Genomic DNA, 26,441 nt, shown 5'->3' on the forward strand with positions numbered 1-26,441 from the left:
ATTTGGCCCGCTCCCACCTGTCCCCAGAAAATGATCCTGTGTGTGGGGCTGTTTATATGTTAAGGATCTGGCAGGTAACATTGAGAGTAGCCTTAGAAGTTATGCAGATTATACAGTTATCTATAATGTAGTAGTATCTGAAGAATGGTACAAAATATTGACAAATCCCGACAATATTTCAAGGAGTTGCAAAGTTTTGCACCTTGATTTAAAATGTTCAAGACTGTAAAAGTATGCACTTCACACAACGCCGAAACGGATTATACCGTGGGTAAAGTATATCACTACTGCGACAGTAGTTTATTCATGAATAAATAATGGGTGCAGTAAATGTCAGAATATCAACTACAATGATCACATAGGCTCAATCGTAGGGCAACAGGGTGGCAGTTACCCGTGGTCGACCTGGGATTTGAGAACCACTCGAAACACTTCGTTACAATGCAAACAATATCTAGGAGAGTGACAAGTAGACAACAAGCGAAATTTACGGGGCAGCTTCTCACGGCTCACTGCGGTGCAACGACGGAAGAGCGAGCCAGCTCAAGGCCGACTGGTTCCTAAAGGCTGCGGCTGTAGCGAGTGCCCTTGACGCGCTTGACCTCTTGACGTCAGATATAATTTACTCCCAACCGACGGTCAATCTAGAGGTTGGCTGCATGCCTTTCTCTGCTGCATACAGCGGCGCTAAATATAGGAACCAAACTAGGCAGCGCCTTTCTTAAGACGCTGGATTTAGATTCGGAAGAAACAGAACTCCGATTCCGATAGGGCACCATTCGTTTAGATTCTCCTTTTCTAATCTTACTAATTTTACGGCCATTTCCTTCTCCGGGCTTCGTTGGATTGAACTGCTTCTTAAGAGTTATGTTGTGGAGTCCTTGTTGTATAGCTTTCCCTCCTGATGAACACCACATTCAGTACCGGATGAGGTTGGAATACGGTGTATCATGACACGGTGATAAACTCTTGTCGGAGCTGGCAAACATCGCAGAAGTCTACACTTGTACATCTCCATCATAAATGTCCTGTTGTTACGGGTTTTACGCTCGTAGCGTCACTGTCTTTCATTAACTGGTCTGGTAAGAGCAAGACGTCTTATTTGTTAATGAAATATTCTGAAGGTGTGTCTGAACATTTCCTTGCCTACAGTATCCGTTTCTACTGTGGCACTTGGAAGAACAGATCACTCACTTCAGTCTTCGAATAGGGCCACTAACAAAAATTAAAATCATTTTGAATATAGTAACTGAGAAACATTATTTATGAACTATAATTACTTCTCTTTGTCAATGCTGTAGGAGGCGGTGTTTACATAAAATGTTGTAGTCTTCTTTATGAAAACTTTTCATCTGGAAATATCGCAAGGATGGTACGTTGATCGATCAGTTACATGACCATCTTAATCGTCTGACTGGATCATCATCGTAACAGTCTCATCACATTTCCTGTAAATACAACACAAGTAGTTTTCAGCCCAACGACAGTTATGGATGCAATTGTGTCTCTTAACAAAGGATCAGCGCAACCGCATATAAGATATCTGAAGGACACTGACAACTATAGCATCTGTTCAAATAGAAAAGAAACAGTTCCTTCGGTTTACAAACAATACTATCATTGGCTTAGGAATCAACCACGTTTCATATGACTGTAAGATAGTAGCGGAAATAACTTACAAGCCAAGTACATTCTGACAGAAAAATCATAGCTTTTATAATTTGGCCATATGACGTATGTACCTGGAAACGTCTGTCTCACAGCCTATACAGTTACTCTGAACAACTGCGAAGTAACACAAGAAGACGTACAGAAAAAGCGATGACTCAATTTAATGCCAATTTATTCGTATTTCCCGACACATTTCGTCAATGAACTACTGTCTTTGCTTCTCCAAAACACCTTTGTTTATTATACATGTCTGTATTCCTTCTCCGCAGAAGACTGTTACGCCGACTGCCTTATTTTTATTTTGTACCGACTAATCCTCATATTCACGGCACAGTGGAGTAGTAATTGTGTAGGAAATTGCAGTAAGGTTAGGTATCTAAGTGGATAAATGACAGACTACAAATTCAAAAGTCTGATGTTCAATGATCCAATACTTAAACAGTTCGAGTACATTTTCAGTCACTACCATTTCTTTTTTTTTAACTGCATGCCATGATTTGCATACGTAAAAAATTCCAACTTTCCCTGTGGTTTGGAGTCAGCCATAAACTGTAGGTCAACCTCATGTAGTATTTTAAGGAAAGTCATTAAAATGTCCAGAAGTATGCATATCCTGACAGAAATAAGCAATGCAGATAATAAGATTAAAACTACATGGGACATTGTCAAACGGGAGACAGGACAGCCAGTAAGTGTACGAGATTCCATAACAGTTAAACTAAATCCCAATGTTGTGACATTACCTATAAGTTGCAAGTACGTTTAAGAATAACTTTCAAAACTAAACTCAAACTAAACTCCTTCCGAACAGGCCATGAAGGCCCAACGGTACCGACCGGCCGCCGTGTCATCCTCAACCCACAGGCGTCGCTGGATGGGGATATGGAGGGGCATGTGGTCAGCACACCGCTCTCCTGGCCGTATGTCAGTTTCCGAGACAGGAGCCGCTACTTCTCAATCAACTAGCTCCTCATTTTGCCTCACAAGGGCTGAGTGCACCCCGCTTGCCAACAGCGCTCGGCAGACCCGATGGTCACCCATCTAAGAGCTAGCCCAGCCCGACAGCGCCTAACTTCGGTGATCTGACGGGAACCGGTGCTACCACTGCGGCAAGGCCGTCGGCACTTTCAAGACGTAGCCGCAAATATAGGATTCAATGGTTTAGTTAAAGAAGCAAGAGACTATATTGAAACGTCCCCTTAGAAAAATTATACATGACTGTGCTTAAACTGACAGCCAATATTTTTAGCGCAACGCAATCTGACTTTCAATAATCCCTACAAAAGAATGGCCCTGACTAACATTAACCTATACCTTTCACAAATCACTTACCTCACAAAAATCTCCGTTACTCGAACTACTGCAATACAGCGAGCGCCACTACTGCCAGCTAAATAAAAGATTCAAACTACTGAAGGCACTAACTACTGATAGGCATACTAAGCAAATGAAAGATTTTAATGGAGAACAAACAATGTATTTACCTTAATAGTGTTCAAAAGTCATAACATATATATCAGTTCATGACATCCAGTCTTACAAATTTACTGTCTCTGATAGACACACGTCCAGATCATCCGCTCTCATAACTCCGCCATCTCTCTCCCCACATCCACCACTGCTGGCGGCTCACCTCCAACTGCGCAACGCTACGCGCAGTTAACAGCCAACTGCCCAACACTACAATAGCAAATTTCAACAATGCCACCCAGCCACAGACTGCACACAGCACAGTCAGTGATTTTCATACAGAGTGCTACGTGTCGTCACCAATATATAAACCTAAACAGCCTACTTACATAGCGCCCATCTTCCCCACAAAAAAATTTACAAATTGTTTTGGGCAGTGGCCAATACAGATTTGAAAAAATTTTTCATAATTACATTAACAAAGAAATCAAATGCACACATTTATTGATACAATGTTGGTCGAAAGCTAAAATTTTTTCACAGTCCATAAAGACAGTCCTGATCATTCATCATAGTAAAATTGCAGTGTTTTTTTTTTCCAAAGTCTGAGCAGCAAAAGAAAATGCACACAGAAGTAGTGGATTTCCATGCAGTTTTCAACAAGTAGTGATGTCCTTCCAACGGAAAGACAGTGCTGACTCTTGACATTCAGACAGGTAATAGGCCACAACAGAGCAAACCCACAGCAGAGTCAGTCGAAGTTTTGAAGAATATTGGTAGGTAGGTCATCACAGAGCAGACCCACTGTAGTCCTGGTAGAGATTATGATATTGGTGGGCCACTAGAGGTGCACACCCACTGCAGTCCTTGTAGAGACGACCAGCAGCCATCTGTTGCGACTGTACAAGTGCACAATCACCATCGACGAGTCTTGCGGACAATATAGCAAGTCCATAAGCCACCACTTGTGCACTCACAAAGTTTTTGGAATTGTCCTTAGAACCAGCAATACTGTTAACCAGTCCCTTGCTGAATTATTAACACAAGTGCAAGCACTAACAGTCCTCTTTTTTTTCACATATTGTGCATATACTATGACCAACAGAAATATGTGCAGTGAAATGAATGCATACAAGTTACTTAATTTGACGAACTGGCGTCAATTACAATTTTATAACATGAGAATACAGTAACAAAGGTACAAAATACATCATTAAAAAACATAAAAATTCAAATAACATTTCTTTTTACAAAAGAATCGAAATAACGTATACATCAGTGTTACATGAATTATGACATAAGCAAATACATATTAGGTCAGAATAACGTTCGAAACATGAACTTTACACATGAGCATAAAAACAAAAGAGAATAAATAATGTCTAAACATCTTTACAAAGTAAATAACGTATTATAAATGCAAATTATATTTGAGGATAACAGTATTCTTCATCATAGTGAATGTAGCTGAGTATTAGAAAAATTCTTCAACATAAGTCTTATCAGATAAACACATAAAGACAGGAAGAACACAAATACACAAGAGTACACAAACACATAGCGGAATAACACCAAAGGACAGGTCATGGTTTGTTTTCAGTGTGACATTTGGTACTGCAGTCCAACCCAAAACTTCATTCCATAGATCTTTCCTCTTATTTCCGAAACTTCATTCCATAGATCTTTCCTCTTATTTCAACATTTGTTTTCACCAAAAAAATCCTATCCAAGCTTACTTTCTGTATTTATATGTTCACATATTTCTTACCTTATTATTTATTTTCCATTATCTTACCTCATCATTTATTTCCAAGAAAATCCTACCTAAACCTGTTGTCCCTAAACCCTACTTTTTTTGTTCATATCCTCTTTCAAAATCCTTTTCTGGCCAAACCTTTTTCTTATAGTTTCTCAATGTATTTCATCCAATTCATCATAACTCGTTCTCTTATATAGCCTTCCCCATCTTAAGCTACCTTAAATCAACAGAGCTCATATATACTAAGGGACGAGGCAATGCAGCAACACACAACAAATTAACACAAACAGCACTGACAAAAAAATGCAAATTGGCAAAGGAAGCAGCAGCACATCTAAATTAGCAAAGCAAATGCAACATTACCACTAATATGAGCCAATGTGCAGCAAAAACAAAAATAAATCAGTAGTAAAACTGGCTTAATACAATGTAAAATTCAGTAGAACTATGCCTGGCAAACAGCAGCAGCAAATGCTATAACTTATACCTAAACATGACAAAGCTCAAGCAGAAAAAATATTACAGTAAAGATAGGAAATGTCTGATAACTATGTCACATCTTAACACTAGAGTGATGCATCACCTTGACTTACTCTACTCAACAAGTTACCCAGTCATTGACAAAAATTATGTAGGCAATTCCTGTGAAGGTAAATGTCTATTTGTGCTCTCTTTTCTAAGAAAGTACATCATAAAATTATTCTTTACTGGGTCTGTAGACAGACAATAGCGATATTAGTACATCTATTAAATTTTATTTTAAGCAATGCTGCAGTACAATTAGAAACTAGATATTAAACAAAATGAGTAAATAAATACATAAAGCAAGGGGTGAAACGTCATTCACTAGCCATATAGCATTTCATAAGGCAGTAAAAAATCTCTCAGCTAGCAAGACAATAGCCGTGAAATGTTTCTCATCGTTTCATTAGTCATTTCAGTAAATTTCAGAAAGTGTCGTATTTGCGATGCTTTCTACAAAGGAATGTCAATATCGAGGTTAAAGGTCTCCTTTTTATTTCACCTAATGGCTTTTTCTCCAGGTGACTGGCACACCTGGGCGCCACCTGGGTCACTTAGCTTCCTTACCGAAATATTTACGACAGCAATTTGCGCTACAGTAACAGTCTCATATAAAATATTTCACAGGTCGAGAATTTGCGTTACAAATGTGTAGAAACAAAATCCTATAAATATAACAGTGTCCAAAAAATTATCGTCGGCATTGTGATACATTCACGCATGTACATACATTTCATAACTCTTAACGTACGAATCTTGGTTTCCAACAACCATTTTCACAAACCACAGTCCCTAACCAGTGACTGTGCTGTGTGCAGTCTGTGGCTGGTTTGCATTGTTGAAATTTGCTATTGTAGTGTTGTGCAGTTGGCTGTTAAAAGCGTGTAGCGTTGCGCAGTTGGAGGTGAGCCGCCAGCAGTGGTGGATGTGGGGAGAGAGATGGCGGAGTTTTGAGAGCGGGTGATCTGGACGTGTGTCCATCAGATACAGTAAATTTGTAAGACTGGATGTCATGAACTGCTATGTATATTATGATTTTTCAGCACTATTAAGGTAAATACATTGTTTGTTCTCTATCAAAATCTTTCATTTGCTTAGTATGCCTATCAATAGTTAGTGCCTTCAGTAGTTAGAATCTTTTATTTAGCTGGCAGTAGTGGCGCTCGCTGTATTGCAGTAGTTTGAGTAACGAAGATTTTTGTGAGGTAAGTGATGTGAAAGGTATAGGTTAATGTTAGTCAGGGCCATTATTTTGTAGGGATTATTGAAAGTCAGACTGCCGGCCAAAGTGGCCGTGCGGTTAAAGGCGCTGCCGTCTGGAACCGCAAGACCACTACGGTGGCAGGTTCGAATCCTGCCTCGGGCATGGATGTTTGTGATGTCCTTAGGTTAGTTAAGTTTAACTAGTTCTAAGTTCTAGGGGACTAATGACCTCAGCAGTTGAGTCCCATAGTGTTCACAGCCATTTGAACCATTTTGAAAGTCAGACTGCATTGCGCTAAAAATATTGGCTGTCAGTTTAGTGTTGATCAGAATAGGTAAAGAGCGAACGAAATGTCTGAGTACGTTCAGTTCTGTTCAGCTGTTTGAAAATCAAATAATGTAAGAGGTTTATCAAGACGTTTCATGTGTCGACCCTTAGCCAAGGATAACTCACTGGAATCTTCTGATTTTTTTTTTTTTTTTTTGAAGTTTGTGTAATTAGTGTAGCTAATGTTTATTGCTAGCGCATAATTATAGAGAGAATTTCCTTTGTAGTTGTAGTTTTTCATTGTTGTACAGTAAAACAGTTGTGACATGCATGTAGATTTGCACCAAGTATTTCGCAGCTGCGCTTGAAATTAACTAGGTATTATTTTCAGTGCTGTGTTAATGCGTTTTCTTATTTTTGTTCTTCAAATTGTGCTTTTCTTGTTATCGTGTGAAATACGTGATAATTATGGCGTTGAAAAACGTAACACTAGGCTCCAAAGTAAACTGAGAAATGACAGTGAAGACGAAAGCAATGTGTTAGCGCCACTACTGCCAGCTAAATAAAAGATTCAAACTACTGAAGGCATTAACTACTGATAGGCATACTAAGCAAATGAAAGATTTTGATAGAGAACAAACAATGTATTTCCCTTAATAGTGTTCAAAAGTCATTATATATATATATATATATATACATATATATATATATATATAATCAGTTCATGACATCCAGTCTTACAAATTTACTGTCTCTGATGGACACATGTCCTGATCATCCACTCTCAGAACTCCGCCATCTCTCTCCCCACATCCACCACTGCTGGCGGCTCACCTCCAACTGTGCAACGCTACGCGCTGTTAACAGCCAACTGCCCAACACTACAATAGCAAATTTCAACAATGCCACCCAGCCACAGACTGCACACAGCACAGTCAGTGATTTTCATACAGAGCGCTACGTGGCGTCACCAATATAAAAACCTAAACAGTCTGCTTACAATATTAAAACGAATATTCAATAAAACTTTAAGCAACTAGAGATAGCAGCAATATCCTTCCTTAAAATTAATATAGTCTTACAATTGTTGAAGGATAGGAAAATTTTAATCCTTGGGCTAAAAATCACAAAGGAAGTCTCACAGCATTTATTTCTGGATCCACTTCTGTTTCTTGTACATGCGAATAACCTTCCACTTAACATTCAACAAGCAAATTTGGTACCTTTTCCAGACGATACTAGTTTTATAATAAATCCAATTAGAGAGAAAGCAACAGAAGAGTTAGTAAATGGTTTTATCGAAATTATTATTAAGTGGTTCTCTGAAAGTGCGCTCTGTCTACATTTTGAAGAAAACACACTAAATTCACCTCCGTAGAACAGAGTCCTACCAAAAACTAATGTACCACATGACCAGGAGTCAGTAAGTAGGGTAAAATGCTACAGAATTTTAGGTATACAATTTGATGAAAATTTCAACTAGAAGAATCATGATACTGAACTTCTCAAACAATTAAGTACAACAACTTTTGCTCTTCTCATAATTATTAATCTCGGAAACAAACGTATCAACCAGTTGGCATATTTTGCTTATATCCACTGAATAATGTCGTGAGGAACAATTTTCTACGGTAACTCATCACGTAGAAAAAAAGAATTGGGTGCACAAAAGCGACCAGGAAGAATAATATGTTGTGTTCATCCACAGACGTCAGCTAGGCACCTCTTCTAGAACATACACATTATAATTACTCCGTGACAATAATTACTTTCACTAGTGAAATTCATCATAAATAATATGCCACAATCTGAAAAGAAAAGTGATGTACACACATACAAAACTAGAGGAAAGAGTGACCTTTAGTAACCATTGTAGAAGCTGTCGGCGCCACGGAGAGGAGTTCAATAAGCAGCAATAAAAAATTTTAATCATTTACCCAATAATATAAAATATCCGAAACGGTGTCAGGCAAGTTTTAAATCTAATTTAAAGTCATGGCCCTTGGACAACCCCTTCTATTCGATTCACGAATTTTTACTTAAAACTGGCTGCCGGTAATAAATAAATAATTAAATAAAAATAACTTGTTGTAAGTGTAGTTGCAGGAGTAGGAATAAATTGATAATGTGTTCTAAAATCTTAACGCAATCATGTATAAATATCCTGTAAGCTGACTTGCTCCATGTCATTTCGATAAAAGAGTCGTTCAAATGATCTACGGAATATATAACTAACTAACTAGGTTCATGGCCGATTTACTTCAAGTTTCTAGTCAGATGAAACAACGAAGAAAATTAAGTGTTTAACAAATAAAATATATCCCTTTAAACAGACTGTAATTCCTATCACGAGAATAGATTAGAGCAGCAATACTCGTCTTGAAGATACACTGTGTGATTAAAAGTATCCGAACACACACCAAAAAATACGTTTTTCATATTAGGTGCAGTGTGCTGCCACCTATTGCCAGGTACTCCATATCAGCTGCCTCATTAGTCATTAGACCAGGGCCGGCCAAACGCTGCACAGTGTGCAGACGTGCGGAAGTGCTGCACATTTGCGCACATGTGCGACAGCGACTTCTGTTATTAGACATGTGTCCTAAATGAACTGCGGCGGTTCCACTTCCCTGTTTATGTGGTACATGCAAGAGCTTGTTTGTGAAAGATTTTTCTCGGTGATGAAAATGAATAAATCAAGGTTTCAATCAAGCATAAGTGATGGAAATCTTCACAACTGCTTGCGTTTGTCAATGAGCCGTGCTTTTGCGCCCGATGTTAACTGTATCGTTTCTCATGACGAGTGATAAACGTGTTTGGATTTATTCCTTTCATAATTAAAAATTATGTTTACTAATTGTGCATTATTGCCTCATTCTGCTCCATAATACATTATTATCAGGAAAATTGGTCATTAAACCGATTGGTCCAATGTATACTTACATTTAGGAGCTTTTATTAATGTGAGAAGGGCTAAGCTCAGCTGAAGTCGATAAAACGTAACATTCATCTAATTGTCGGTTATTATGGAGATTTCAGACGGAACTGATGAAAGATATAGCAATAATGGTATTGAAATAACAGGTGATCATCGAGAGGTCTGCGGTTATCATTCTGTTCAGAGGTCAGTGAAACAGAAATTATGTGGGTGTAACTGAGGGCACCGAGAATTAGTTATAGGAAACCTTGCATTACTTTAATGTTATTTGAAATCATGAATAAGGTTCGTTAGAAGTCGCTAAGTGCTCTCTTTCTTAAATACTAGATCAAAAACATCATGCGTATTTACGTGGCGTCAGTCAAGCTGCCTTAATAAAAACCCAAGGTTGTTAACTGTATTGCTTGTCTTACTGGGTTAAACTGTTAACATAAAAGTAGACGTCTCAATGAGCAGACTGTGACAGTAATGTTTAATACGCGAAATACCTTCCCATGGTTGGCGTGCAAGCTGTGGAAAGAGCACTAGAATTCGCCGGTACAGAGTATCCCAGCAAGTGGATAAAGGGACATCTATGCGTAGAAACATGCACTACATGAACGCCGACGGCTGCGATGTGCACGCTGTGACCCGGAAGTTGCACATGTGCAGGAGCACCGCACGCGTGCAGAATTTCTGGCCGGCCCTACATTAGACATACTGAGATAGCAGAATGGGGCGCTACGCGGAACTCACGGGCTTCGAACCTGGTCAGGTGATTGCGGGTGACTTGTGTCATATGTCTGCATGCAATATATCCACACTCCTAAACATTCCTAGGTCCACTGTTTCCTATGCAATAGTGAAGTGGAAACGCGAAGGGACATGTACAGCACAAAAGCATACAGGTCGACCTCGTCTGTTAACTGACAGTTGAAGAGAGTCGTAATGTGTAATAGGCAGACATCTATCCAGACTGCATCAGGATCCACTGCAAGTACTTTGACGGCCAGGCGGGAGGTGAGAAAACTTCGATTTCATGGTCGAGCGGCTGCTCGTGAGCCACACATCACGGTGGTAAATGTCAAACGATGCCTCGTTTTGTGCAAGGAGTGTAAACATTGGACGATTGGACACTGGAAAAACGTTGTGTGGAGTGACGAATCACGGAACACAATGTGGGGATCCGGTGGCAGGGTGTGGGTTTGGCGAATGCCCTGTGAACGCCATCTACCAGCGTGTATAATGACAACAGTAAAATTCGGAGGCGTGGGTGGTATGGTGTGGTCGTGTTTTCCACAGAGGGGGCTTGCACCCGTTGTTGTTCGCGTGACACTATCACAGCACAAGCCTACATTGGTGTTTTAAGCATCTTCTTGTTTCCCACTGTTGAAGATTGCATCTTTCAACACAATCGAGCACCTGTTCATAATGCACGGCCTGTGGCATTTAAAAAATAAGACAGCAAAATTTCAGGGTTTCTGTGTAACAATAAAAAGATCATTAAGCGAAAGGGAAGAAAAGAATCGGAATTGATGTTGATCTTTGGCTCTGATATCAAACAAGGAAGACATGAATCGAACTGAGACCTCAGAAATAAAATAGTTCAGTCAAAGTACGTAAACTATAACATAGGTTAAGAAAAGAAGATAATGGAAATTTCAATAACAGAAGAAACTGTCGCATATAAGTAGAAGTGGAAGGAACATGTAAGAATACAGCAAGGCAGATAACTGAAGAAAGCTTTCCAATACATATCCAAAGTGGTAAGAGATGTAAATCAGTCCAGGAAGCGTTGGAGGTAAAAAATTAGAGTCGGAACAGGCTCCTCGAAAGTAATTCATGAATGAAGAAGGTGGTCAGAAGGCTGAGATTACGATTGAATTTGATCAGGAAATTAGACACTAAAAATAATAGATGAGTTTGGCTACGTAGGCTGAAAAATAACCATTGGTGATCGAAGTAAGGAGAAATAGAAGTTAAGACTGGCAATAGCAAAAGAAAAGTATCGGAGAAATAGATATTTGTTAATAGCGAATATAAACTTAAGTCTTAGAAAACCTTTTCTAAAAGTAGTTGGCCAAAGTGTAGCCTTATATGGAATCGAAACAAGGACAGTAAATTGAATGTGAAATTAGCATCTCTTTTTACTTATACCTCATCTCATACTACAGCTTTTAGTTTACCCCTAACACAGTCCATCATGTTCCAATTAATAAGCCTCACTGCTTTGTATGAACCTGCCTCCGGATTTTAATGTACGTTCTTTTAATTTCCATTAATCTTGCATAATGAAGAGAGAGTCCATTAGAAATTTGGTGTACATTCGTCGTTTCAGCCTGAAAACCTTCTGTAAAATCTTATCAATAAGTGTCCTATTGTTCTGCTACACACTAGTTAGAAAATAGACTATTTAAATAACATTGAATTTTTTTGTCAGGTACCTCAATAATGCATCTAGATTTCTCACAAGTACCTGACAGTTTCCTAGAGGGCATCTGTAGACTGTTTCATTTATCAGAGTACAATTCTGCATTAATAACTCACAAGCGTATGCATAAAGGTTCTTATCAAGATAAAAACTATTTGTTTCAATAGTTTTGAGTTTATGTCCAACTTCTACATATGTCACGACTCCTCCATTTTCCATTTTAATTCTACACAAAAATGTTCCAGATCGATACGTATTGAACTAAATCGGTCAAGTACTTATCGAGATGTTTCTTAACAATGTTTCTCCTTTGTAAAACATATACGTGTTTATATATTCAGTGTAGTGAAATATATATAGCCTGTGTCCATCCAGATGTTTATTAGGGAATCGTGTAGAAATTTCAAGAAATCGGCCGAGAACTTACAGATTTTTTTGGTAACAACCTGTCACTTTGATATATTAAAACATATGTGTTTCAATTCAGATAAAGAAATCATATGTAGACTGTAATCTTCTTCTTTTTGCGAAGGTAAAATGTGCAAAATTTCATCAACGTCGAAATAAAACTGTAGTTTTGTTTGAATTACAAACAAAAAACAAACAAATGATCACCATTCTTTACACACATATATATATATATATATATATAAGGGGTAGTCAACTGAAAATGAGACCGATGGAAAAAATCAAGTAAACTGCTTTTTATTTCAAAAGCAATAGCCGTAACTGTTCATACATTTATTCCACTGTGAGACTAAACCGACAATGCTTTCATTACAAAAATATTTGGAGTAGCTTAAGGTACCATGATTGTACCCAGGCATGCACCTATTCAGCCGCAGCAAATTAACAGCAGCTAATGTCACTCTTCAGGGCTCCAAAAATTTGAAACTGGGTGGCAAGATATCAGAACCCCTTAGAGGATACTTCCCAGAGTAACTTCTGCAGCGTACTAGAAACAATCTTGGCAACATGTAGCTGTGCATTACCCTGCAACAGAGTGTTACTAAGATTGTTTCGAATACGCTGCAAAAGTTTCGTTGGGAAGCTCTTAATCAATCTCCTGATACCTCATCTCTCCCCACACGATTTCCATATTTTTGGAGCCCTGCAAAAATTCATTTGCAGACGCTGATTTCCTTCGAATGAAGAGGTGCATGTCTGGGTAAAATCATGATTCTGGAGGCAACTGCGAACATTTTTCCACGAAGGCACTGACCATGTTGTCTCACAACGGAATAAATTTATTAATAGTTACTAAATAATGGTGGGAATATATTGACGTCGCATTTCCATTATACTCTTGTATCGTTTATCAGTACCGGTGTTTTCTTGTTAACTGTTGTGTCATGAATTATTGCTCATTGACCTCGAGCTGACAATGTTCTTCTTTTTAAAAAAACATGGTTACTAATTTTCAGGTTATTTCTTCACTTAGATTCTCCTGACATAATTTTAGTAAACTCCACCATGTTAGGGTTTGACTTATGTAGCTTTGATTTCTCAGGACTTAGTTTGGTTAGAATGGAATTGCTTATAGCCCTGACACTGTAATACAGAGTATTGTTAATTCTCCAAAAATGACCGTTACGTGCTGTAAAATCACTAGAAGCAATTGACACCAGCATGGGGTACGAAATAGACTAAAATAATATGTGCTTATTAATTCTATGTGTAAAATATTAGTTACTCGCTTAATAGTAGACACTGGTCAATTCTGAACACTGCAGACGCCGTGGCACTACCATCAGGCAGCCATGGACCACCACTGGCGTGTGTGTCATGACAGTAAATGATCTATCGTGTTTGGACGCACCCATGACCACATCGTGACCGACGATGGTAAATTTGTTGGTGTATCAACGCAGACTCTGTTTTACAAATCTATAAAAAAGGATGTTTCATTCGCATTGGCGTACAAAACAGTGGTCTTAAAACGATCCTACACACAGTTTCCGAGAGCACAAGGCAAAGAAAAGTGCATTCAGTGGCCATATGGAGTTGGGTATATCGCAGAAGGTGCATGAAGCTGCATGTCTGCAACGGGCCAAATCAGAAACTGCGAAGAAGTTATTTTTATTAATGAGTCGCAATGAAGCATTAAACCCGTATGCCAGAGGTGTTTCCTTGTTGTATTAAGGGTCGTTTTCGTGCTATGACTTGGCTCCACTCATTTAGACTGCGCTGAACATGTATTAGGCTAATAAAATTCTTCTGGGTTTGAGGCCGCATTGTCAGTTAGCAGCACACCCTGAGGATGGCGACTTGCAATAGTCGCCGAAACGTCAAAATTTTGTAGTTGACAATGCGTCCTCAAACCCAGAAGAATCTAATTGAATGTTACAACGGCTGCTAAAGCCTACGTTTACATGAATTTGGTTATTTATTTTAAACTGTCGGTGTCGGTTTGTTGGCGTTTCTTCAACACATTTGCGATGGGTGTACTGCAGACATTCTTGTCCTCCAAGACGAAAACGTCAGTGAATTGCTGCAAAGGATATAGAATGCCTAGAAAAGCCTGTGGCTTCTTCCTCACCGATTTGATATAATTATTACAAGCGATATTACGTGGTGTTATGGAGTGATGCTTCCTCAGCGTGAAATCTGCGGGTGTTCGCTCATGTTGCTGTGGTGTACGGTATTCTGTCGAAGCTGAATGACTGTAGGAAAATGCAAGACGACTTAGACAATGTGTAATGAATGTTATGATGAATGGCAACTAGCTGTTAAAGTGGAAAAATACAATTTAATGCGTATGAGAGAATTACTATTGTCCTGTTTGACACAGTCAAGTCGTTTAAGTATCTGTGCGTAACGTTGCAAAGCGACACGGAATGGAACAAGCATGTGAAAACTGTGGCAGGCAAGTCGAATGGTCGACTTCGGCTTATTGGGAGAATTTTTAGGAAAGAGTGGTTCACCTGTAAAGAAGACCGCATATAGGACGATGGTACGACCTATTCTTGGGTACTGCTCAAGTGTTTGGTATCAGTACCACGTCGGATTGAAGGAAGACATCGAAGCAATTCAGAGGTGGGCTTGTAGATTTGTTACCGGTGAGTGTGAATAAAACGTAATTGTTACGAACATGCTTCGGTAATTAGAATGGGAATCCTTGCAGGAAAGACGACTTTCTTTCCCAGAAACATTACTGAAAAAATTTAGAGTCTAGTATGTGAAGCCGAATGCCATGCTGTTCTACTGCCACCAATATACATTGCGCGTAAGGACCACGAAGGAAAGATACGACAAATCAGGGCTAGTACGGAGGCACGCAGACAGTAATTTTTCGCTCGTTGTATTTGGGTGTCGAGCAGGAAAGGAAATGGCTAGCAGTGGTACAGGATGCCTCCACCACGCACCAAATGGTGGTTTGGGGAGTGTCTATGCAGATCTACATATAGAAAAAATACGAGCGCTATTCATCAACTAATTTCCTTGAATATTCTCATGTTGAGAAATGACAAGGAGCGATCTGTGTTACTTGGTAAAAAAAGTTTCTCCAGTCAAAATCACATAAATACTTCTTTATTTTGGACAACTGGATTGTACAAACTCTGCATATACGCCGTCTAAGGTGGATCATCAATGAACGGAACATGTCTAGCTAACGTAAACCGATGTGCTAATTTGCAATTTCACAGTATATGCCGATTTTTAAGACTTAGCAATAGTGTGTGACACTAAATATACGGATACGACCATGTGCACAAGGTACCAGTTGATAGTCAAGTTTTTGCTTCTTACGATCCTTTGTATAATATGCTACTTTTTAACTTCTGATACGATAGCTTGCATTGTGGTTCCAACTCAGCAATGAACACGTTTTGAAACTAAAATTGTTGATCAGCAGAAGATGCAGCCAATGTCTGTTGGAAACGGTTCTGTCGAAAATAAAGAAGATTTTTTGACGAAGCTATTTCCGTTTTCGTACAGCGTGCGTAATAGTGGTGACAGTGGCTCCTCGGTGAAACGCACCTTCAACCAGTAGGTTGTGAGCAGCGGAGAACTAAGATCAGCTGACACCTTCAGCTGCTGACAGGCGTTGATATATATCAACGGGGACAGAGGAAAAATGTGTGCCCCGACTGTGACTCGAACCCACCACCTCCTACTTACCTGGCAGATGCTCTGTCCGTCTGAGCCAACAAGGGCACGTAGGATAGCGCAACTGCAGGGACTATCTCGCGCAAGTCTCCCGCGAGACCCAGATTCTCACCTCACATGTGCACACACTACATGCGTGGTGTCCCTACCCAACACATTCATTACTTGCGGAAAGCATTCTTACCAAGTGCGTAAGAGTTCGGTTAATATGTGTGCATGCAAAGAACAGACACCATATCCATATAAGTATATAGTCCTGGCAATACCGGCCATGACCTTCTTCTGTGCAGATGCTCACATACTACCCCAACTCTTACGGGACTTGGTAAGAATGTTTTCCCCAAGTAATGAGTGTGTTGAGTAGGGACACCACGAATGTAGTGTGTGGACATATAAGGTGACAATGTGGGTCTCGCGGGAGGCGTGCGCGAGATAGTCCCTGCAGTCGTGCTATCCTCCGTGCTCTTGTTGGCTCAGATGGATAGAGCGTCTGCCATGTAAGTAGGAGATCCTGGTTTCGAGTCCGGGTCTGGGCACACATTTTCACCTGTCCCCGTTGATATATATCAACGCCCGTCAGCAGTTGAAGGTGTTAATCTAATTCTAATTTCATTCTAGACGGCTGCAGGTCATCAATGATGTCTGTTCTTTTGGTCATGTCCGAAAGAACAGACACCATATCGATATCAGTATATACTGTAATAAGGTTCTTTCTGGCAAAAAATTGTGTATCTATTGAAATCTGTTGCGCATTTCGCAAAGTTTCCTGAGGAAAAGTAATGAGTGAATGTGTTGTAAGACAATCGTGCCGTATGTGCAAAAAATGCGTGAACCAATGTCCATGGTGAACAGAAAAGTAGTCGACTGATTATCGAATGCAAATCTGATTCAACTGATTGACGAAAGGGTTAGAGAAAACCATTTCGGAGATTTCTGTTAATTTTACACTGATTACTCTTACTTTCCTGAGCAAAGAGAATACTGTAGCCAACTTAGATTCCATCAGAACATTTGCGCCGAGAAAAGGAAAAGGAATTCAACAATTAGTCGCTGTCCAGTATTGTAACTAGATGTAGTTAGAATCTGACTATGTATGTGTTAAAGTCTAAAGTAACATGTGCTGTCACGAGCTTAACTAGTCTGTACGACTCGATTTAAACACAGTGGAGATGGCTATTCAATAGCTGAAATCTAGATCTGCAGTGCAATATAGGTTGGACAGCGACTCTTTGGTGAATTCCTCTTCCTTTTTTGACTACAGATGATTTGGGCTACCGGAGATGAAATGCCAAATTTGTGCCTAAAATTCTTTCTGAGGAGCAAAAGACACAGACTATGGCAGCTATACTGTCGTTGGTCCTTCATTACGAAAGAGAAGGTGACGCTTTTCACGATCAGACTGTGGCAAGAGGCAAGACGTGGGTGCTGTATATGAATGTAGAAGCAAAACTACACTCGATGTACTGTGTAACCGCTAAACCCCACAAAGTGTTCGACGATACTTTCCAGCAAGATACTACTGGCAACTGTCTTCCAACTGAGAAATGGAATATTAATAGTGGAGTTCTCGGTGAGATGTGTCACAATTCAGGCTCAAAGTTACTATATCACACAAAAAAACACGACAGGGGACGTTCGAAACAAAGGTCGTGGCATGTTGAGCGATGGCGTGATTTTCCCACATGACAACACCTGAACGCATGGACGTACTGCGGCTGAAGAGTGAGAGTTCAGATGGCGAAGTATTCGGTCACCCTCCCTACAGTCCTGAACGGCACTTTACGATTACGAACTAATGACAGACATGAAGTGGCTTGGTTCAAAGCACTTTGGCGTTGACGAAGACCTGAAAAACAGCATCAAAAAATGTCTCCAATTGCAGCGGCAGAAAACGTTTCAATGGTCTGGACGCTGTCCAGAAAAGTAAATTACTGTGCGGCTCACAATATTGTGAAACAGACACTGTCAATTCATTCACATTTTTTAAAAATAAAAACGCAGTTAAAAGTGTCAATAGCCCTGTTTTTTTTTCTCGCTGTGGTTAGCCTGAATAAACGCCTCCACTGTTTCCAGATTCTCAGTTTGCTTGCGGTTTCATTACAGGTGGCGCGTATCGTCGAGAGCAAGTCGCCACAGTTCGCAGTGGGGACGTACGTGGTCGGGTCTTGGGGCTGGCGTAACCGCACAGTGGTCAACGTCGCGGCGAAGGGTGACGACGTACAGCCACTGATGCCTGTGCCCGACATTGGGGACCTGCCGCTGTCGCTCTCGCTGGGGGTGCTGGGAATGCCGGGAGCCACAGCCTACTTCGGACTGCTCGACATCTGCCACCCAAAGCCGGGGGAGGTGGTGGTCGTCAGTGGCGCAGCGGGTGCTGTGGGCTCCATAGTGGGACAGATAGCACGCATCAAAGGTTGCAAGGTCATCGGCATTGCTGGCTCTGACGCAAAGGTAAGCATTTTGTGTTTGTACATCCCACTGCATTTTTCCCTGTTTCCATTCAACTTCTTCCAGATAGTGAAGACTGCCTCGTTAAGGACCCAAAATATTTCAGTGGCAGCCATGAATGAAATAGTCCACCACTAGTGTCAGTACTGAAGATGGTACACGAGTTGTCAGATGTGTGATAGGGGACAGTTGCCAGTTTTATGATATTTGAGATCTTAATTGTTACTATCTGTTCCAGGTCATCTGTTGTTATGGCTAAGTCTGGTTAAACTCATGTTTATAATACGTACTGGAACTGCAAATACATCCTACTCTCCTGTCCCCCCTCTCAGTCCATCTGTTGCTCCCCATCTCTTTGTCCACCTCCACCTCTTTCCCACTCTCTGTGTAATCACCTTCTGCTGCTTTCTCTATTCATCTTCCACTCCCATCACTCCACTTGTTTCTGCCGCCCCCCCCCCCCTCCAATCAACATACCACTGTCAATCACCTTCTCCCCAACGTTGCATGTCTATCTTCTCCTTCCCCCGCCCCCCACCCTGCATCTTCTCCTTTCTGCTTCCTCCCATCCCTCTGTCTATCTTATTCCTATCTATGCCCTTAATTCTCCGTTAACGTTATTGCAAATTCGGATTCTCTGGTAGTTTTATAATCATAAACCAGTAAAACATAAATACAACCTTCCTGTTTGCTGTTTCACCATTACACTTCTTATATATATTTATATATTATGTATATTAAAAATATATAACCTATGTCTGTTCAAATGTTTGTTAGCGCTTATGTAAAAATTTAATGTGCATCAGTCATGAACTTTTCGACTGTTTTGGTAATAACGCTACCAGTTTATTTATTACATACTAATTTATTTATATATAACATATATTTAAAGAATAAGTATATAACAACATAATTGTAATCGAACGCAATGTTGTTTGAAAATTTCGAAGCAATCAATGATGAACTTCCAGCGAGTTACATTTATATTTTTATTTAGATTTCTACTATAATTATAGATTTATAATTATATATTATATGTAGCACGCTGTGAGGCTTATAAAACTCACGTGTATTCGAGTGCAGCATTGTGTGCAAATTTCAAGCTAATTGGTGAAGTACTTCCAGAGACATGTGATGTTCAAGAAACTAACTTGAGGATTTTGTTAATAACGTTTCCCATTTATATATTGTTTGTATATATTTGTAGAACTTACAGTGCTCCAATAAATATACAAAAACAAGCATGTATTGGAAAGCAGAGTCATGTCAAAATTTCAAAACAATAGGTGAAGAACTTTCAGAAATTTACGATTTTGAGATTTAAATATTTGTTTATGTAGATAGCCTAAAGAGTATGCTACAAAATTATTTAAACAATGCCATCCTCAACAATAGGACTTGCTCTAGTATTGGATTAAAAGAATGGAAATTCGGAAGAGGAACACACTATGTTTAATTTTCTAAATATCTACAAGTGGAACAAATTAGGAATCTTGTTTTCTAATCCATTAAACCTGTCTCAAAACAATTTAGTACCAAGTTGTACCTAAACGGTATCATTTATTCGCTCTTCTTCTTAGTACTTAGTGGGATCGAATTATCCCTGTGCTCAGTGTATATGAAAAATGGTATTTTACGAGTATGTTTATGTGGGTGGCATGAGGTTCTATTTATTACTGTACCTGTGAATGTCAGTTACCTAAATATTCCCATCTAAAGGTTGTTATACTTATTAACAATCATCAAATTTAGATAATACTGATATCCCTGTAAATACTGTACTGTGTAAATACTATACTCTGTTAATAGCATATTCTTATGCAATTCGTTGAAACCATTTGTCAATTCATTTATTTCTTCCTCTGATACCTGGTACACTACATATCGTCTGTACACTTGTACTTCCTCTGATACCTAGTACACTACATATCTTCCGTAAACTTGTAATTTATCATACTATTAAACAATTTTCTCTAAAACAGCTGTTTCATGTGAGTTGAAGGTGATGTCCACCATCTGCCCTGCTAATGCAACTGCTGTGTAACATTCCTTGTACTGGTTCATTAGACAGCTGTACAGTGGCTTAACAACCGATAGCACAGACTTAGATTGGTCAAACACGTAAAAGGAAGTCAACATAAAAACTTCTTTCCGTAGTATCTTTATAGTACACTTGGCTATCTTTATAGTACACTTGACTACACTGTAGCTTTTTCTTACCTGTTAAAAAGACATACTCTTCTATAGAGTTCGCTTCTGTACAGACGAATTTGCAATTACAGATGCAAAGCGTCTCGCTTTTGGAATGAGTTTCCTAAGAGCAGGTTGAAGCATGATATTCTCGAGCCACAGCAAGTCTCCATTGGTTTCACTGGATCCTTGAACCACATGGTCTGTTAGCTATTGTGGTGTACTTATCAAGGCTCGACCATTTTGCATTCATTTTATTCTAATCAAAAAGAAATGAAACGAGCACCAACCCAAATAAGAAATCAAACTCAATAAATCTCCTACCCAGGCAACAATATAAATAAAACCAATTGAAAGAAGCAAAGCAATCTCCTTAAGTTTTTAACACACAAAGCAAGATCAGGAAATCTGTATATCCTAGCCAATATAATTGGCTGTTAGTTTGTATTTGTAATTATATGATTGCGACATTTAGTTCTGTGACTGATGTGAACTTTCAAAAATACATTTGTCACTGAATTAAAAAAAAAGAAATGCTAATAACACCGGCTATTGGTTAGTCCATGTAGTTCGAAACTAAGAGCACCATCTTTTGTATTTTTTGTGTATTGTGCAATGATTATTTAACATTTGAACTATTTTTGTGAGCTGAGCAGATAATTTTAGACAAATTTTTAGATTACGGTATCTTTTCCTTCCATGATCCGATTATCTATATAATTAAAAATATAAATGTTCGTTTTTTCAAAATCGTGTACCTCCGAAAGTTCTTGACCTATTGTTTTGAAATTCGGCCACATTGTTGCATTCTAATACCGGCGCCTTTTAGATACCTGTTTGCTTACTTATGTTAAAGAAATATCTACCTAAGAACACGCTTGTATTAGAATACAACGATGTGCAGAATTTCAAAGGAATTGAAATTTTTTAACAACGGTTCCCTATTATTAAATTTATTTGAATTTATGTATCACATGTATTTAAAGGATGGTAAATGAAAGCATACAGGTATACCAATGGAACGTTGTGCCAAAATTTCAAAGTAATCGGTCAAAAACATTCGTAAATTTGCGATTAAGAGCATCTGCATTTTCTGTGAAAGCGTAAACGTACATGTTTGTTTCTTCAAAACCCCAAATCTCCGAAATTTTCCCACGGATTGCTTTGAAATGTTGACGCAAAATTGCATTCGAATACTGTCGTTTTTTTATATGCTTACTGGAACGCCGTCTGGTATATACGTAAATGTATATGTAATAGAAAAGGAAACATTACAAAAATTTAAACGTCGATTGTTCAAAATCGTAAATTTCCGACAGTTCTTGACCAATTGCTTTGAAATTTTGATACAGAATTTCATTCTAATAAAGGAAAGCTTTTAGGTACCTAACTCTGTAAGATATGTCTATTTTAACACATATGATATGTACATTCACACACACACATGTTATATATACAAAATGTACAAGGTGACAAAGGAAAACGCGAACATTTCCTCAATCCAATAAAACTAGAAGTGGTGAAGGAAGTAAATTGCGTTCATTGTAATTGAAACCGTACTAGTTTGCCATTTACGAAACACTAATGGTTTTCAGGTTTTTTTAAAAATTACTTCCTTTAGATGACGTCGTCCTGTACGAATACATTCGGGAAATCTGCTGTTGGGATTCTTCATTGACCGCTGCAACATCTCAGCTGGGTTACTGTGAATTACATCCCGAATTCTCTGTTTTAACTCATCCAGGGTTCTTGTTCGAGTCGCGTAGACTTTGCTCTTGAGGTAGCCCCACAAGAAAAAGTCACAAACGGATAAATCTGGCGATCTAGGGGGCCAGGGAATGTTACCGAATCGTGAGATCACACGGTTGCCAAACAATTCTCCCACATATCCCACTTATTGCAGTGTGTGATGTCGCTCCGTCATGTTGAAACCAGGCTTCTTGAAAGATTCGAAAGTTGTTCAATGCAGGTGCAACGAAATTTCGTAACATATCCTCGGAACGGCGGCATTAACAGTTATTGTGTTTCCCTTTTCATTTGCGAAAAAATACGGTCCGATAATACCATGTGATGAAACACCACATCATTCTGTCAGTTTACTAGCGTGTAAAGGGAGCTCCTGACTATCATTAGGATTTGTATTTGTCCAGTAACGGTAGCTCTGTTTATTCACGTAACCTGTGACACGAAAATGTGCCTCCTCTGACATCCACAACTTGTTTAGAAATTCACCGTCATTGTTTGTTTTTGTTACCATTTGGTGATAGAATCCTAATCGTAACCGGTAATCGTTGTTCAAATGGCTCTAAGCACTATGGAACTTAACTTCTAAGGTCATCAGTCTCCTAGAACTTAGAACTACTTAAACCTAACCAACCTAAGGACATGACACACATACATGCCCGAGGCAGGATTCGAACCTGCGACCGTAGCGGTCGCGCGGTTCCACACTGTGGCACCTAGAACCGCTCGGCCACTTCGGCCGGCGCTAATCGTTGTCCTTCGGTTGTTGCACCATCTGTAGTTTGTACGGATGAAATTTTAAATCAGGATGAAGAATTCTGCGAACACTCTCCCGGGACATTTAACCACTGCTGCTTGATTATGAATTGAACGCCGTGGGCTCCGTAACACAGACTCTCGTACAGCATCAATGTTCGCTGGAGAACACACACTTCTTGGTCTTCCTGTTAATTTCTTCTTAAGGGCAGATCCAGTCTCTTCAAAGTTATTAATCCAACATTTTGTCACGTGTTTCGACGGAACGGCATCATGACGTCTTAAACTATAAAAAGGTCGAAATACCCTGTTCGCTGCTAGCAAACTATAATTGTTTTATACCCCGTTATTCTGTGTGACCCTGTACCATTAAGATTTGTTGTCCGCCCCGATACCGCCGGCACGGTAGCTCAGAGTGTTCGGTCAGAGAGCTGGTTGGCCTCTGTATAAAAAAACTGAGTGGAAAGATCAACAAACGAACTTTAACGGATGTCATGTGAAGTCCGCAACGACCAAACTCAACGATCAACAACGAAAAAAAAAACAGTTAGCTGAGTGGTCAGCGTGACGGATTGCCGTCGTACGGGCTCGGGTTCCGATTCTCGGCTGGGTCGGAGATATTCCCCGCTCAGGGAATGAGTGTTGCGTTGCTTTCATCATCATTTAATCCCCATCCGGCACCCAGGTCGCCCAATATGGCGTCGAACGTAAAAAAAGCTGCACCAAGACGGCCGGACCTGCCCCGCAAGGGGTCTCCCGGCCAGTGACGCCGAAACCTCATTTCCATTTTCCATTCAGATTTGTTTCAAATTTTTTCACATCACTGTAATAAACGTTAAGATAGTGTGTGTGTGTACAAAAGTGAAATATTGTTAACAAACAAGAAATCTGTATTTCTGCTTGTGGCATATTGATTTATAAATAGAATGATACTAATGAATCTGAATCTGCAGTAACAATAAGAAAGGGTCGAGAACAGAGACAGGGGAGAATATGATATGGACAGAAGGGTAGAGGAAATGGAGATAGAAAATGGGAAGGACGAGTTGGAAAGAGAAAGAGGACAGGAGGGGATGGTGGGAGAGGGGGATAGAGAAGATGGACAGACTAAGGGAGGAGGAGGTGATGGACACAGAGGGGGGGGGGGCAAGGGGGGAAGGAGAAAGGGTAAGATGGACAGAGAGAGGAGAAAGGAGATTACGGCGTGCACATAATTCCCACACATATTAGAAACTGGTGCCTTTTCTTTTCTTTCTTTTCCATTCAATAACACTGAGCCTTAGTAAAGTGTAGCTGGGTACAGCTAGTGATGAAATAAAGACTATATGTTTCCCCAAGCTACTTAAGTAACCTGTGAAAACCCTCAAAAACTCACCTATTATTTTCGGAGATTAGTGTGTTCAAACAGACAGAGAGACAGGACGTTTTTAGCAGTTTTATTGTTACTGTAGGTACAGATGTACATTCTTCAAGATACTTACTGTGTATTATGCAAGCAGTTTTTCCTATTGTGGCATATCAATAATTTTATTTCACCGTCTTGCTCTACCTGCATGATAAATTTCTCTCTTCCTGCAGGTCAAGTGGCTGAAAGAAGAGCTAGGGTTCCACCACGCCTTCAACTACAAGACGGTGAGCGTAGACGAGGCCATTAAGGAGGCGGCTCCGGACGGAGTCGACGTCTACTTCGACAACGTGGGAGGGGAGCAGAGCGACGAAGTGATCAGGAACATGCGGCACCGCGGCCGCATCTCCGTCTGCGGCTGCATCTCCACCTACAACGCCACCAAAGTGCCGATGGCGCCAGTCATCCAGATGCACTTGATCAGGAGCGAGCTCAAGATGGAGGGCTTCATTGTGGCCCGGTGGCTGGACCAGTGGGACAAGGCTTTCAAGGAGATGGCGCCGTGGATCAAGGAGGGGAAACTCAAATACCGCGAGACCGTCACGGAGGGGTTCGAGAAGACGCCACAAGCATTCATCAATATGCTCAGAGGCGAGAACGTGGGAAAAGCCGTCGTCAAGGTGTAACATCGTTCGCCTGTGTAGTTAGAATTACAGCCACATCTAAAACTAATGCATGCTAACACCAAGTAATTTTAGGCACGTAATCTGAATTAATCATCAGCACGAATCACTGCAGGTTTCCAGCCACATCGTGTTTTGGGGAAATGAATAGCATTGCTCACTTTGTTAATCTAATGTATGTATTTTTTTCATAACCCTGATCATTCTATGCTCTGCAGGTGAATAATGTAAATACCAATAAAAACCACCAAAGCTGTATTTCAGGTACGTTTATTATTACGCCACAGTCAATGCCACTCTTAAATGAACACCTCCAGGTGACCTGCAGTTCAGCAAGATAATTTTCCTTAAGCTGCTGATATTTCACCCTTTTTCTCGGTCCACGTTCTCCTCCTTACCCCTTTTTACGTCCACTTCCTCCTCTCCCCCCCTTGTCCTCTTCCCACCTCTATATCTACATCTGACCTTGAGAATTGTTTATTGTTATTGCAAAAAATACGTTTATTGAGAACTGAAATCACTTAAAATGAAATGGTAAGTCGGTTGGGATCATTGGTGTATCGCATACCGGAGACATTTCTCCAGCTGCTGGCTCTGTGAGGACCGATGCTTCAGTAACAGGATTTTGTGTAGGCTTAATCTGTGAACAGGTAGGGTTGTAAAGTGTCGAACGATTCAGCTTCTAAAGTACCAATTATAGGTCGAAAAGCGATAAATACAACTTCACTGTTTTCTTTTAAAAACTGACGACGCGGACGAAAGCAAAACAGCACGTTGCTGTGCATATACCTTTCGTTTAAAATTATACTCAAGGAAGACACAATTTAGCTAGTGGGTGTAATAACCTGCCATCGTGGATGAAACACACTGCTAGAAAATGTGAAACCGCTCTTTCTCACAGCACAGCACAATATTTCGTGTCTTTAATAGAAAAACTGTAAAACACTGTTTAAATAAAGTATACAGCCTATGTCTGTCTTAATGT

The 26,441-nt window shown here is 39.8% G+C and overlaps 1 protein-coding gene and 1 pseudogene across 1 annotated transcript in view; one reads left to right on the top strand and one right to left on the bottom strand.

Annotated features, from left to right (window-relative positions):
* Positions 1-25,714, top strand: part of LOC124597342 (prostaglandin reductase 1-like) — a 40,427-nt gene extending 14,713 nt beyond the window's left edge. The window contains exons 2-3 of the mRNA XM_047135932.1: positions 18,395-18,742; positions 25,007-25,714. Of these exons, the coding sequence (XP_046991888.1) occupies positions 18,395-18,742; positions 25,007-25,459 (801 nt within the window). The 3' untranslated portion in view covers positions 25,460-25,714. The remainder of the gene's footprint in view (positions 1-18,394; positions 18,743-25,006) is intronic.
* On the bottom strand, positions 2,677-2,794 carry LOC124555849 (annotated as a pseudogene).
* Positions 25,715-26,441: the final 727 nt, after the last annotated feature.

The sequence above is a fragment of the Schistocerca americana genome, chromosome 1, assembly GCF_021461395.2.
Source record: "Schistocerca americana isolate TAMUIC-IGC-003095 chromosome 1, iqSchAmer2.1, whole genome shotgun sequence".
NCBI classification, from domain to species: domain Eukaryota; kingdom Metazoa; phylum Arthropoda; class Insecta; order Orthoptera; family Acrididae; genus Schistocerca; species Schistocerca americana.